The sequence below is a fragment of the Lactuca virosa genome, chromosome 2 (assembly GCF_052849685.1).
Source record: "Lactuca virosa cultivar CGN04683 chromosome 2, Lactuca_virosa_CGN04683_v6, whole genome shotgun sequence".
In the NCBI taxonomy this organism is placed as follows: Eukaryota; Viridiplantae; Streptophyta; class Magnoliopsida; order Asterales; family Asteraceae; genus Lactuca; species Lactuca virosa.
Genome location: NC_136427.1, coordinates 23,964,764 through 23,980,057, shown reverse-complemented (window position 1 = coordinate 23,980,057; position 15,294 = coordinate 23,964,764). Strand labels below are relative to the sequence as shown.

General features: G+C 31.7%; 2 protein-coding genes across 2 annotated transcripts; one reads left to right on the top strand and one right to left on the bottom strand.

Annotated features, from left to right (window-relative positions):
- Positions 1-3,925: 3,925 nt before the first annotated feature.
- On the top strand, positions 3,926-8,453 carry LOC145156270 (endoglucanase 2-like). Its single transcript, XM_079075708.1, has 6 exons — positions 3,926-4,221; positions 4,862-5,145; positions 5,976-6,413; positions 7,023-7,165; positions 7,244-7,409; positions 8,057-8,453. The coding sequence occupies exons 1-6, from the start codon at positions 4,029-4,031 to the stop codon at positions 8,387-8,389; spliced, it is 1,557 nt and encodes a 518-aa protein (XP_078931834.1). The 5' UTR covers positions 3,926-4,028; the 3' UTR covers positions 8,390-8,453.
- A 280-nt stretch (positions 8,454-8,733) lies between these two features.
- Positions 8,734-14,265, bottom strand: LOC145158970 (putative cytokinin riboside 5'-monophosphate phosphoribohydrolase LOGL10). Its single transcript, XM_079077838.1, has 7 exons — positions 14,030-14,265; positions 11,935-12,032; positions 11,237-11,267; positions 11,020-11,119; positions 10,031-10,101; positions 9,298-9,441; positions 8,734-9,084 (listed from the first exon to the last, which is right to left on the bottom strand). Exons 1-7 carry the CDS (start codon positions 14,180-14,182, stop codon positions 8,989-8,991), a joined length of 693 nt encoding a protein of 230 aa, XP_078933964.1. The 5' UTR covers positions 14,183-14,265; the 3' UTR covers positions 8,734-8,988.
- Between the last annotated feature and the right edge of the window lie 1,029 nt (positions 14,266-15,294).

The following is a 15,294-nucleotide window of genomic DNA, read 5'->3' as shown; positions in this document are numbered from 1 at the left end:
CTTACTTCGACAAGTTTAGGATTAAGGAATCTGTATGACAAAGGTATCAGTTGGAGGGTTCAGCGTCAAAAGGACATTTTTAGTTCTGATGGTAGTAAGAGGCACTTGTTGTTATGTTTCGAAATGGTTCTACCTGTGTGGAGGTCAGGCAAGTTATGGGGCTTCAGAATTATAGCTATAACGTATTGGTTCAATGGTTGAAGGATCAGTGATTTGCTCAACATTAGGAGGTTTTGTTCGCAGTGTTGGTTTCCAGGAGGGTGGTAAGGGTGATTTCGAGGACGAAATCTAATTAAATTGGGGGAGAGTTGTAACACCTTGTTCTGAATCGTTTCTTAATTTGGGGCCATGACCCGAAGCTCGGTTATCAAACGGCTTAGGAACTTTTGGAAAGAAATATTCAGACCCCTTTGGGTGTGGTTAATGTAAGTTAGATGATCCAGGAGTTCGATTGGTGAATTGGAGCCCAAGGGTATAACCGTAAATTGGAAGTTCGGATCTTATATGAATTTTGGATTTTAGTTTGGAAATTTTTATGGCAAGGGGGAGTTGATAGAAGTGTATAGCTTCTCATTACCTTTCCATGGATATAAGGATTGTTGGAATCAGAATTAGAATGAAGAAGTTATGACTTTCGGAAATTGATGACTTTAAGGCTAAGCCTAGTATGCAGGCACCTCATGGAGTACATTGGGAATACTGGGAGTATGTAGGGTGTACTCTAGACTCATGTAAACCATAATTTAGGGTCTTGGACCCTATTTAATGATCTTAACTCAACTCCAATCCCCTTATCTTCAGCCTCCATCCCATTTAACCCTAGATTCGAAACCCTAACTTCCATTTGAGCATTTTGAGGTTTTTGGTGTGATTTTGGTGTGCCTTGGTGAAGAAGGAGTTCTTGTTGGAAGCATTGCTTTGATTGGAGCTTCATCAACTTGCAGGAGGCATAAAGTTTCTAACTTGATAACTCTGTGTGTTAGATCTAGTCTAGGGTATGTTTTGGGTTTATTTTGGTCCTAAAAGTCATCCTTGTGAGTATGAGTTACTCCAAGAGCTTAGAATGTTGGATCATAGCACTTTTGATGTTGTGGGTGCATAAAAATGTCATCTTGATGGGTTTGAGTGAGTTATGATTAAGTTTATGTTAATATTATGGGTTTAGAATTATAAAAACGAGCTTTGGGTCCCCTTAGGGCATGCAAGGAAGTAAAGTTGGAAACTTTATGGTTTAAGACCTTATCCTAGGGATCATATTTGTGTTTGGACAACTTGACTTAACCTAATAAGAGCTTAATATGGATTTTTGGCCTTTGATGAGTACATTAGGCGTACGTAGGAGTACGCTCAGCATAATGCATGTATCATGCATCGATGATTGTACGTGGTGCTTTAGGGGCGAGTACGTGGTGCGTACATTCCTAGTACGCACTGCGTAGTCCCTAGGGTATCTATTTTGCGCTTTTTAGGGGTTGGGCTTTGTTGGGCCATTGAACTTCTGACTTTGGGACATGGATAGAATATGGGATTTCTTGGTTTTGGGTCCATGATGATTTTGGCCCCAATTTAGAAGTTGGGCCCTGGGATGCCATTTAGGAATTTGGGCCTTTTGAGCAACGGTTTGGGCTTTGGTTTTGCGCAGATAAAGGGTAAAATAGTCTTTTACCCTGGATATTGGACAAGTAGCTTAGATTCTTGATCATGGGTCGAAATCCAATTATTAGTTGGATATTATTTGATGATGTTCGTGCATGGATTTTCCAGACCAGCATATCGAGATTTATCTGAGAGATTCAGCAGCTAGAGGTGAGTTTCCTTCACTATATGTGTGGGTCGAAGGCACCAATGTCGGCCTATCAGTTTATGATGTAGTGTGATGATTGTCTTTGTGACAGTTGTCAGTTATGCCTGTATTCGCTTGATGACTCTGTGATTCCTGTTATGATATTATGTGCTAGTAGTAGGGGTGAAACAGACCCAATATCCGATTGAAATAGACCGAAGGGGATTGCAAGCACCCATATATGCTTAACAGTATCCGGTTGAAATAGACCGAAGGGGTAGGAAAGCACCCAGATATGCTTGATAGTATCCGATTGAAATAGACCGAAGGGGTAGGCAAACACCCAAATATGCTTGGCAGTATGTTTGTATGGTATGTGGTATTCTGGGGAACTCACTAAGCTTTATGCTTATGGTTTTCAGTTAATGTTTCATGTACTTCTGGTTTGAAGGGGAAGAGCCCGAGATGATTGCAATGCACACACCACATCGCTCCACATTTTTATATTACTCTGATGTACTTGAATGTTATTGATACACTTTGATTCATCATGATTCATCATGATTTTGTTTTGGATAAATGTTTTATTAATTTCAAAATCGAAATTTTTAGTCTTAATTATTGGGGTGTTACATAAGTAGAAAAATCAGGATTGTGTTTCATTTTTTTGCGTCAAGGTGTCGTGTCGTCTGTTTATTTTGTTTGGGGACAATGAACATTTCTCATGAAAATTTCTAGAGTTCGATGCATGACTAATGAGTCGGGTCCAAGGTTGTCAAGATCAAGATCCTATATATAATCGTTTTTTTGTTTTTCATATCATGATTGTAAGATCGGATCACGATCCTAATATCCTACCAAAATTATATAGTTATAAAATTAAAACATAAAAAGTACATCACCATCTACCGGTTGATTATTAAGAAGTTATTTAAAGTTCAAACATTAGTGATACATGATGTATATGATCTATTCTAATATAATAAATGGTGAAATGTTGCAGAAACATGTACCAACCAATAGTCGAATATGTCCACCTTGATAATTTATGTACAATCGACCATGTGGAACTAGTTAGCATATGGTAGAGCACAACCATAGCTTTTTATATTCATAAGCTTTGATCTTAATAGTTTCTTCCTAATATTCCATTTGATTTTTGAGTTGCTTCTTGATTCTTTTTTGATTTTCTTCTGATTCTTTGTTTGATTTTTGACGGTATGACAGGTTTCTCGGGTACTTGAAGTGAGAAGGCTTTTTGTTTTTTGTTTTTTCTTTGTTTTTTTTTGTTTTTTTATATACTTTTTACATTACCCTTTTAATCCTTATGATTCAAAAAGGTTAAAATAATATGTACAAAACTATTAGGTATGATTGGATCGGATCCCGATCCCAAATACAATATTATACGAGACTCGATCCTAATATGATCCATATTATTTTTTAGAGGTAGGATCGTTAGCTCGTAAAATCCTATGATTAGGATTTGGATCTTGACAGCCTTGGTCGGATTGTCCATACATTATAACTAGTCGTGGTCATCTCCCTGCTTACTCTCACACATCATAACCTGTTGTACGACTCATGTAATGAGTTGTCTCATGCTCACCCTTAACAATCTGGTGCTATAAACAAATCTTACACGACAACAATGTACACAACAATTTTGTGTCATGAATAACAATGATATATATATATATATATATATATATATATATATATATATATATATATTGCACAACCATCGAAAGTGTAAATTACTATGTATAAAAAATTTGTTGTATATAACTCCTATTTAAAATACCTTAGAGATTAAATATCTTTTAATTTTTGTTTCTATAAATCCTCCTACCAAATTAAATGGTGACATATGTAATGATATTTTAGTATATTAATGTGACACATGTCATCATTTAAATGGGTAAGAAGATTGATAGAAAAAAATATATGATATTTAATTTCTCAATACCTTATACTAACCGGTCAAAAAAAAAAACAAAATTCAACATCAGGAGAAAAGTTATCTGAGTTCGGTATTGGCGCAGAAAGTGGAAAACGAATAAGAAAAACATTCATTGTTCAACGTTGTCAAAAATACAAAGATCAAATCCAGTGAATGCCTACAATTTTGTCGTAAACATTGTTGGATTAATTTCTCAATTTGGAGGATTTCCATCGGCCATTTCTGATTTCAATCAATTCAAGAATCGATTTTGTTCAAATCTGAGGACTAATCGTTGCAAAGATGACAGGGAAAATAGGCGAGAGAAATAAATCTCGAGGTTTTCTATTATTTCTTTTGATGATAGTATTGGGGGTGGTAGCGTTCGCTGTAGTGCTTACTTACACCAAGAAATTTGTGTATGGAACCGATATTGTCTCTAAGAAATATGGCGATGCTCTGGAGATCGCTATGCATTTCTTCGATGTCCAAAAATGTAAGGTTACCTGTTTGATTAGTCGTAATTTATCTCTTTAATTTGATGTTTAGTTCGATTTCTTTCAAGTGCATTTGCCATTTATGGTCAAGCTTCTTTTGCATGATGACCATTGCCATGTTCTCTTTGAATTACGAGCCTTCGATTGGACGTGTGTTTCGAAACAGTTTATATAAAAGTTGCAACGATAACTTTGTAACTTTGGATTCAGAATAATTTAGAGGTCAAAAAACCACTTCTGGATTGCATAGCAGCTAAAGTTATTACCTTTAATTCAGATAAAATAAAGTTACTTACTTGCCTCTTCTTTAACCCGATTCAAGAGATTGTTGCTCATGTTTATGAAGATTACCCTTTTTTTATTGTTCTTTTTTCCCTAACATTCAAACAACGGACTTTTTTTATTATTACAAATTCAAACATCATAAACACTTCCAAACACTATCATCTACATCCTATTTTATCATAACCGATTATCTTATTCTTAAGGTCTATTTTTCAAGGACTCAATGAGATAAAAATTGCACTTTTTTGTCTCTCCCAGAAAGGGAGAACAAAGACTCACACTCGATCTCTTGTTTGTGTAAAGGACGTGAATGCCCTCTTTATCCTAAATTATGATCTTTCCATTGTGTTGTAGCTGGAAAGTTGGTGAATAATAAGATAATATGGAGAGGGGATTCGGCTTTAGATGATGGGAATGAAGAAGGTGTTGATCTTTCCAAAGGAATGTATGATGCAGGAGACCATATGAAGTTTGGATTCCCAATGGCATTTACTGCTACTGTTCTTTCGTGGGCCATACTTGAATATGGTGATCAGATGGAAGTAGTGAATCAGTTGCAACCTGTTAAAGAATCACTTAAATGGATCACTGATTACCTTGTTAATGCTCATCCTACACCTAATCAACTTTATGTCCAGGTAAAATCCATGATTATGTTAACCATATCATTGGTTATGAGTTTTTTTTTTTATATATTTCAACTTATTTTTGGATCTGTTTGGTTGGATGGAATGGAATGACCGATAAATGAAATGGTTATGGTAATGAAGTAAGAAAGGTAATGGAATCAGTAATTACATTCCATGATCATGTTTCGGTAGCATGTAAGAATGGAATTAAGTTTTATATGATTTTTCTTTATATTTTATGTAAATAAAGTCTATAACTGATTATTTCATAACTTGATAATATGTTTAAAATGACAATTGTTTATTCAAGTGTATAGTTTCTACTATACTCTGTTCATAGTTAATTTATATTATAAAATTTTAATTTACTAAACATAAAAATTTAAGCACAGTATTGAAACCCAAATAAGATTATAACAATAAATATATTTTCTAGTTACATTTAGAAAGATAATATTTTAATTTAATTAATAATTATAACCATGGAATTTTTTAAAAAGGATACATATCACTAAAAATTACATAAATAAAAATGGGTTTTATTGCAACTTTTCATACCATTATGGAATGAAAAAAAACACACCTTAAAACTAAGAAATAAAAATTATTTAATGGAAAGAATCACATTCCTTGAAAAATGGCCCATTCCACCATGCAAAACAAAAGCTTGTTCTCATTCGAACGGAGTAAACCATTCCATTCCATTCCTTTCCTTTCTTGATCTCATCATACTAGAATAAAGGACAATTAATATCAACCAATTTACATCCATTTACCAAAATACAAACAATTTGTAACCAAAAAAACTATAAATACGATGGCGTGGCAATTATTGCCAGGTAGGCGATCCAGTGAAGGACCATAAATGTTGGGATAGACCCGAAGACATGACTGAAAAAAGACCTCTAAAAAAGGTAAACCCTTCAGCCCCAGGGTCAGATGTGGCTGCTGAAACAGCAGCAGCCATGGCTTCCGCATCACTCATGTTCAAGTCTAGTAATTTGAAATATTCAAGTTTGTTGTTGAGTCATGCTAAGGAATTGTTCCATTTTGCTAATGAGAATAGAGGGAGTTATAGCGAAAACATCCCTGAAGTTGAAGATTATTACAAGTCAACCGGTTATGGTGATGAGCTTTTGTGGGCAGCTAGTTGGCTTTATTATGCAAGTAAAGATAGAAAGTATCTTGATTTTGTAACGGGAGAAAATGGAGAAAAGTTTGCTAATTGGGAAACTCCTACTTGGTTTAGCTGGGATGACAAGCTTCCTGGAACTCATGTAAGATCTCTCTCTTTCTCTCTCTCTCTCTCATTTATTTTTTTTCTCTTTTAAATCGATAACTTCAAGAAGCTGATACACTGTTGTCTCTTAAGAGACTTAGGTGTTGTTTCTTTTTTGACTTAATGCAAGAAGAGCAATTTAATCGAGACCATATTAAGTCTTAACTTTTTACAAATTTTCCCTCATGTATTTTTTTCTTACGTTTGCCAAGCATGGCGTCATTTTCTCAATGATCTCTTAAGCATTACTTATCCAAGTCCAGATAGAACTTTCTTCAAACAGTAAAAAAAAGAACAAGCTAAAGATTGTAGTAAATGGAGCTTAGGTAAAGTTGGGAGACCTAAATGGGGTTTAAAAATGGTTTCGTTTTGCTACATTTTTAGGGCGATGTTTCTTAAATGTGATCTAAATGTTGAAGTATAAACAAAATAAATTTTTAGGTTTTATTAAGTACAAAGTCTAATGAATATATTTGACACTTATGTAAAAAAATATGAAATATGTCTTAATAAGGACACAATTAAGGAATCTTGTTATATCCTATGTAACAAATGTAACCTATGAGACTATTAGGAAACTCGATAAATATTTGAATGGGCATATTAGGTTTTGTTGTCGAGGTTAAGCTTCTTTGGTCCTGAAGCTGCAGCAGAAATAGAAAACATGGATATGTACAGAAAGTCGGCAGAAGCAGTCATGTGTAGCCTTTTGCCAGATTCTTCATCTGCAACATCAAGCAGAACAAAAGGTATTTTCATGTTTTAACAGAACAGAACATAACAGAACAGAACAGTGCAAAATGTTTCATTGTGTTTGTTGATAATGCAGGGTCTAATATGGGTGAACAAGTGGCATTCTTTGCAACAGCCTGTAGCTTCAGCATTTTTAGCTGTTTTATTCAGCGATTACATGATTTCATTGGATACTTCAAAACTCAAATGCAATTCAGATTCCTTCTTACCATCCGATCTTCGCATGTTTGCCATGTCACAGGTATTTTTTTATCCATTCATGTCTTGTGTAGCAAATATGACCTTAATAGGAGATGTTGTTTTGATAATAATATTAATAAGGGTTATACGCAAGAAATAGCATTGTACTTTTATTTATTTATTGTATTATATAAAATTCTACATTGTTATTTCTTGCACTTAGCCCTACTAATAATCAACATATTTCACATTGGGGAATTTTCATTCCTGTAATTTACTAGATTTTCAAAGTGTAATGTCCTGATAAAAGAAACTGAAACTACAATATTAGGTACATTTTCTAAAGAACAATTTCTTAATAAAAAGGGAAAAAAAAGAAAATAGGATGTTATAATACATAAATAGATGAAATTACATTGTTATTTCTTTCTTTTTAGCCCTTTAAATAATCCACGAATTCATTACAAAAATTTGGTATATTTTTCAAAGTACAATTTCCTTATAAGAAAATTTGTTGAAACTAGAATGCTATATTGGGTATATTGTTCAAAATATGAAAATACAATGTCTTAACAAAGAAAATAAATTGAAAGTACAATTTTGTGATAGAAAAAAATGAAACTAAGATACTATAATATACAAATAAATAAAAGTACATTGCTATTTTATGCATTTATCCCTACTAATAATCAACATCTTTCGCGTTAGGCGGATTACGTATTGGGAGACAATCCAATGAAGATGAGTTATCTTGTCGGATACGGTGACAAATACCCGCAATATGTACACCATAGGGGAGCCTCGATACCTGCTAATGTAAAAACCGGTTGCAAGGATGGTTACAAGTGGCTCGAATCCAAGGAACCTAACCCTAATGTTGCAACCGGTGCACTTGTTGGTGGGCCCTCCAAAGCCGATAACTATATAGATTCGCGTAATAACTCCATGCAAGGTGAACCGAGTACATATAATAGCGCAGTTCTTGTTGGGCTCCTTTTAGGGTTGGTTTCAGTTTCATCGGTGCCTAAATCATTCAAGTAAAACCTCGTATGGTATTTTTATAGAAACAAACGAGGGTTCGAGTTTCAACAAGTGCATTGCAGTGTGGGAGTTTCAGTTTAAATGTAAATTGGGCTCCAAATGATGGTTTCAGACTGATAATGAGACAGACTGTACCTGATATATATCTCATAAGATGCTTTTAGAAAACTGGAATGAGATAGGATCCAATGGTTAGAGATTGTTGGAAGGATAACAATTGGACATATTGACAAATCTATTGCATAAAATATTTTATTTCTATGTAACTCTAACAAAATAATAAGAATAAGTAATAGGAAAACCAAATTAGGAACATATTGTGAGTCTAGTTACAAGATAGGAAATAAATAAATATTTTAGTTTAATTATGTAATTAACAAAACTATATAAAACACAATATTACTTTTTTCTGTTTTCCTACCAATAAGTACACTCGGTACAATCAAAATATACATGGAAGTAAACAAATCCACACACCCTCCCTCAAAGTCAAGGAGAGTTAAGATCCTATGTTATATATCATAACAAACTTATGGTGGTCTACTCAATCTAACAGTTGTCAATGGTTTTCAGTTGGAAGTTGTAGGGATGAGATTAAGTCAACGTGCAATCTCTGACTTTGCAGTATAACCCAATTGTTGCTCCATTTCCCAACTCAGTTTAACTTCCATCACATTCTGCTCTGGGTCGTATTCCTACGAATTTAAATTTTATTCATATAAAACTTTATTAAATATATAATAAAATATTCAAATGACAAACATTTTTATTTGGATATGGAATTAAAAGATGTAATAAAAAACTACCATACTTTTACTTAAATTTGATATTATTAAGTATAGTTTTTAAATTTTCTATTTTATTTGAAAGAATGTTTTGCTTAACTGTTCAAGAAAACGATTATATACCTCAAGCTTGGACAATAGTTCATGGGCAGTTTGGGCAGAAACGATAATCCTACGGGCAGCAGGGGTGACGAAACCTTCATCAACAGCCTTGTCTATGAAAGACAACAAGGAGTTGTAGTATCCGTCTACATTCAACAATCCTACCTGTAAACATTTGAATTTGTTAACAATATTGATCATGGTTATGCTTTAAAAAATGTTACAACTGTTAGATAGTTGTTGTCCGAGTCGACATAACAGTGAATTTGACCAAGTAAACAACATATCAGAGGAGTCATTATCGAATCACTGGTTTCTAAATATGATAGTCAAACTCACCTCACCTTTAGTGTACATTATTATGTAAATAGCCCATGTTAGGCCCCTTTTTGTATAGCCCATTGTACTTTGTATAGACTATGCTAGAATATGGTACCATATAATATGGAAAACGGGCCATTATAGTCATATAAACAAGAAAAAACTCATGCACACAAATTATGCAGAGATACTACCAAAGAGATGGTATATATATATATATATATATATATATATATATATATATATATATATATATATATATATATATATATATGTGTTTTGTTTATCTTATCCAAATATTTTATTCAGTAACAAAAATATGAAAATCCTAAAATAAATTTTTGTTCAAGCCATATAATATTGTAACATATAAAAAAGGATTAGTGCTACAAGCCTACAAATAATATTATTCATATTGAAAAATATTAATCACCGGTTTTTGGTGGATTCCAAGTTGTGCCCATGTAATTACTTCAAGAAGTTCCTCAAGTGTACCATAGCCACCTATAAAAATATTTACCGATATACAATATTAATAATAATTGACACTTGCCCCTATTGATTTTTTATTTTTTTTATTTTTTGTGTTTAACTTCGAACTTGTAAAATGTAAAAAATATGAGGATCTTTTTAAATGTATTGCCTCAACAAAAACACAACAAAGATAATTAGGTAATAAGTTAATACACTTAATTTGTGAACTCACAAATGAGACATATTTATTGTTTTGAGTTAGGTTCACTTTTTTTTAACGACAAATATAATACAACTTTAAACTATTCATGAATTCACTTATGCTTCGGACAAAACTTGAACCCTCAACTCAATCAGGGATCAACATCTGCTGGACTAGAAACCCTTTCATGAGTTAGGTTAATCAACTAAAACAATTTGGTTTTGCACGTTAAAATAAATTATATTCAATATATTATTAAACTTTTCTTAGGTTTTCATTACACCATTTAATATATTTCAACCGGGTAATTAGTATTAATTGAATCATACTGTTATTTACCGGTGACAATCAATATAATAAAATTTGTTCATTTAGATCTATTTGAGGCTAATATTCCTGTTCATTGTGATCGTATATTACAAATTATCCATTTCAAATTCACTTTAATGGTGTAATGAGAACGCATAAAAATAAATTAACGACTTATTAAATACAATTAAAATATAAGTGACATAAAGAACAAATTCGACAACACATTTTGAGTTTTATCTCATTTGTTTTCGTTTTGTTTTTTTGTTTTTTTTTTGTTTTTTGTTTTTTTTTTTTTTTTCAAATTGTCATATTATGTAATCGAATTGAAAATGAAGATGCAAAACACATCAATTTTTACTACTTTTTTGGTTGCATAGTAATTTATTAATATATATTTTTTATTTCCAAAATGAAATTCTACACAAAATTGATACCTGGCAATGCTATAAAAGCATCAGCTTGGCGTGCCATCTCAGCTTTCCTTTGATGCATGTTCAACACTGGTTTAACTTCACCGATGGTTTCTCCGATGATCTGAACATATCGTATTTTTATTGTCTAATACAAAATAATAATAATAATAATAATAATAATAATAATAATAATAATAATAATAATAATAATAATTAACTAATGAACAAGAGACTTTACCTCTTTTGGCATCAACACTTTGGGTATCACCCTAAACATCAACAATAAACAAAAGCTTGAAATTTATACATGTAGATAAATTATGAATACGAAACAATTATCCATTGAAAGTAACAAATTCTATAAGAATGGAATTATCCACAAACCATAAACCATTTACATGTCAAGTCCCAATCATAAAAGTGGAATTATAAAAATCACCAATCAATCAGAAATAGGGTCTAATTGTCAAATTTTTTTTTTTTTCTAAAATAGATACAAATTCATAAGTTGCAAAATTAGAAACAATGACTAAACAAAAAACAAATTCGTATTCTATAGCTACAAAATTGACACAACGAAACGACAATACCAGTCCTTTTCCTCATACTTTGGAATATGCATGATTTTGAAAAATCACCAATAATTTAATTTGAAAATTTATGTTTCTGGTCATTTTTAGCAGAAAAAATCTACTACATTACAAAATATTAGTATTTTATAAAATATAAATGAATAAATTATTCCCCAAAAAATTAAAAATATTCTTGTTCTACAAATTCTTGGTATTCCACGAAAATAATAAATAAAAATAGAACCTGATTTTGTAAATTAATATAATTTCATGAAACTCGTTTTACAAGTAATTTTTACAAATTTATTATTTTATTTTCTGTCATGATCATGACCTATTTTAATATTTTAGTGATTATTCGTACCCTATGACATGGCAACCACCATCGAAAACGGCTTTAGAAACAAGACCCATCAACCCGATGCTTCCTCCACCGTATACCAAATCAATCCTCCTTTCAACCTGCAATTTCCAAATTATTTTAATTATAAAGTTTAATAAATTAATAATTATAGAAAAAAAAACTATTAAAGTTCTATAAAACACAAATGTTACCATTATTTTTAACAAGTCCAAAATTCATTGCTAACAAAATGTAAAGCCAAAATGACATCGGTTTGTATACCAAATGATGGAAAACTAGATGCATGGGTATGATCAGGGCTACAAACTAGCCGAGTCGAGTCTAAGCATAACCAGACTCATGTTTGGTTTGTTTAAAACAATAGTAAAATGATACAATTATCGTAAACACGGTTAGTCCGTTGATTTTGAAAGCCCTATGTGAATAGTAAAAATGGTCCCCTAAAATTTCAGATTAACGACAGATTAACAATGGATAACGGTGGATTAGTAACATATAACGATAGATAGCCACATATTATTGACGGATTAGTAATAGATTAGCAGCAGATGCCAAATAGTGACAAATTATCGTAAAAGTAAAATTTTGAGCCCTTTCACAAAACATGATCAGATCATACACCTGACACATCCTCAAGGTGATCGTGAACGAGTTGAAATTATATTCATGAAATTCTTTTTGATCTTTGTTTGAAAACCGCTGAATGTTCTTTCCTAGACTGTATGTCAAAAAGTATTGTATATTTTTTTATACAAAAGACAAGTTTTGTAATGGAATTTCTTTTGTAAGTATTTAAATAAATTAAACAAGGCCTTTAGCTTTATTGACTGAAGTAATTGATCCGTGTCCTTCTGTTTTTTTATATGTATATTAAATTATTGTTATATAAATAAATGAAAACATGTGAACCAAAGTTTACTTACGTGTTACAAATGAACTAGTAGCATTTATTTATTTATAAAAGATTATTATAAAGTAATTATAATATATGATATATGATTTGATATATTTAAGTTCAACCAGGCCACTAAAAATGAAACTTGTACTCACTTTTTACTTTTATATTAAATTGATCGTTATATGTCGGTTAATATGAAATTCATTACACCATGTAGACACATGACAAATAGTTGACCTAGTAATTAATTATCATACCGGCCGGGGTATGTTTAGGAAAATTAACTCAAAGCTAAAATTATAACTGTTATTTTTCTAAAATTATCCGGCAAAAAAATCGTAAAATTTTTGAAATGTGTAAATCAATATAAATATAACAGTTAAAAATTAATAGCTTTTAAACACTATTAACTTTTGAATTAGAAAATTTTCATTTAAAATAAAAGTTTTAAATTTATAATCTCAAATAAATCATCTTTTTTCTTTTTTAAATTTCAAGTTCTGTTTAAAAGCTGGTTGACGAACATATCGTTAATATTTTATAAGAAAATCATTTCCTTTCTTGATAAAAACGATCAAAGAAGCCATTGTAATTGGAAAACATGAATACAATGTCAAAATTTATAGATGTATACTTTTGCTTTCGTGAAAGATAAAAGACGGACTATATATAATCATTTTATATATTCATATAATTTTGTAAATATGAACCTTTGTACGATTATTTTGATATAAAATATCAAATACCATCGTTAGAAATTTATATATAGAGCCAATATAGACCATTTGTCGCTTTGCATGGGGTTCAAAAGTAGTGCATGTACTTCCATAAGGGTCATAGCCATTTATTAACTATCGCACACGTTGGTTTTCAATTATGTAATGATTTTTTCATTGCAAAAAATCCTTGTTTTCTAGTTAAAGTGAAAAATATATACTTCGGGTAATCCATTAAAAATATATAAAAAGAATAATAATAACAATGAAAGTATCATTTAAACAAAATTTTCCCTCAACAGAACAATTGTAATTCATTAAGAAGTTTTTCCGGTAGACATGTAATTTAATTTTCAAGACTCGATGATCAGCTGACTTTAATGCAACTGTATCTGTTAAGTTCTTGATGAAACTAAGTTAGAGTAAAACTCTGTATTAAAAGCATTTTCTTTAACGTTATAAGAAGAAGACACGTATGTACCAATTGGTTGCCGAGTTGGATGGCGGCATGGTGGTAGATGGGGTTCTTGCCGGAGCTACTTCCACAGAAGACACAGATCCGGTTAAATCTGGAGGGTTTGGTGGTGGCTACCATCGTTCCTCCGCCGTGTCTTGGAGGTTTATTACTTTCCATTTATGGAAAAGAAATCTCTATAAAATTTTGCGACTTTCTTGCAAGTGTAGAGAGATAAATAGAGAGATGTTTAGTGGTGGGAGAGATGGACTGTGTGTATATATTCTATTCCGTCCCAAACACCTGGCAACATCTCGTCATCTTATCATTTTTTTTATTTACAAAAAGACAACATGGGATCGCTTTCATATACAAAGTGAGAAACATGATTTAGTCTTTGCTATTGCATCATTGCTTCATGTGCTTTGCTTCCCATTTTCATCTCTAGTTAATTGTTTTCTTTACTTCCATTATATTAGGGGTTCTACAACTTTTTTAAAGGCTCTACAATTAAAAAACTTATTTTCGAATACAATTTTCGGTAAAAAGTTTTACCAATATATTTACATTAAATTTACATTTATTAGGACTCTGTGATGGTTTCCAATGGATTTGTGATGAATATGAGACAGATTTTAGACAGATTTTGAAGAATTCACATTAAATTATGCACTTGACGGTAAAATTTGAGGGGTTGTCCGTACCATAACGAGACACCAAGTAGGTCTGTCCTTGATCATATATATATATATATATATATATATATATATATATATATATATATATATATATATATATATAGGTTCAGGTATTTAAAGTAATTATTGTGTTATTGTATGCATAAATGTGGGCCAATCAAAATTAAATAAAAAATTAAATAATTAAATAAATAAATAAGGGTAATAAAGTAATTTTATAAATAAATTCCACAAATATTTCCTATAATTATGCTAGTTATTTTGACTTTGACCTAATTTCTTCACATTCTTATATACGGTCGTTCACTATCAAAAACTCAATTCCACCATAAAAAAACTTCCACCGACGACCACCCCCTCGATTTACAACAACGCTTCACCACTTCCACCGATCCCCATCACCAATCTTCTTCATACCCAAGGTCGGAACTGGCTTCCATTGCCGATGATCCCATCGACTTACCGGAGACCATAGTTAGTGGCATAGCCGCCTTCAACGGAGTTAGCACCATTGTCGTCTTCACGCGTCCCTTATTGTACTCTGTAATCCAATTGCCGATATCTCACTCTGTCAATTAGAATTTGGACTTCGTT

Coding starts and splice junctions, on each gene's coding strand:
- LOC145158970 (XM_079077838.1), bottom strand. CDS start 14,182: ATGGAAAGTAATAAACCTCCAAGACACGGCGGAGGAACGATGGTAGCC. Junction 12,033..14,029: donor TCCAACTCGGCAACCAATTG/GTACATACGTGT, acceptor TGGAAATTGCAG/GTTGAAAGGAGGATTGATTT. Junction 9,085..9,297: donor AACTATTGTCCAAGCTTGAG/GTATATAATCGT, acceptor TTAAATTCGTAG/GAATACGACCCAGAGCAGAA.
- LOC145156270 (XM_079075708.1), top strand. CDS start 4,029: ATGACAGGGAAAATAGGCGAGAGAAATAAATCTCGAGGTTTTCTATTA. Junction 6,414..7,022: donor ACAAGCTTCCTGGAACTCAT/GTAAGATCTCTC, acceptor TGGGCATATTAG/GTTTTGTTGTCGAGGTTAAG. Junction 7,410..8,056: donor GCATGTTTGCCATGTCACAG/GTATTTTTTTAT, acceptor CTTTCGCGTTAG/GCGGATTACGTATTGGGAGA.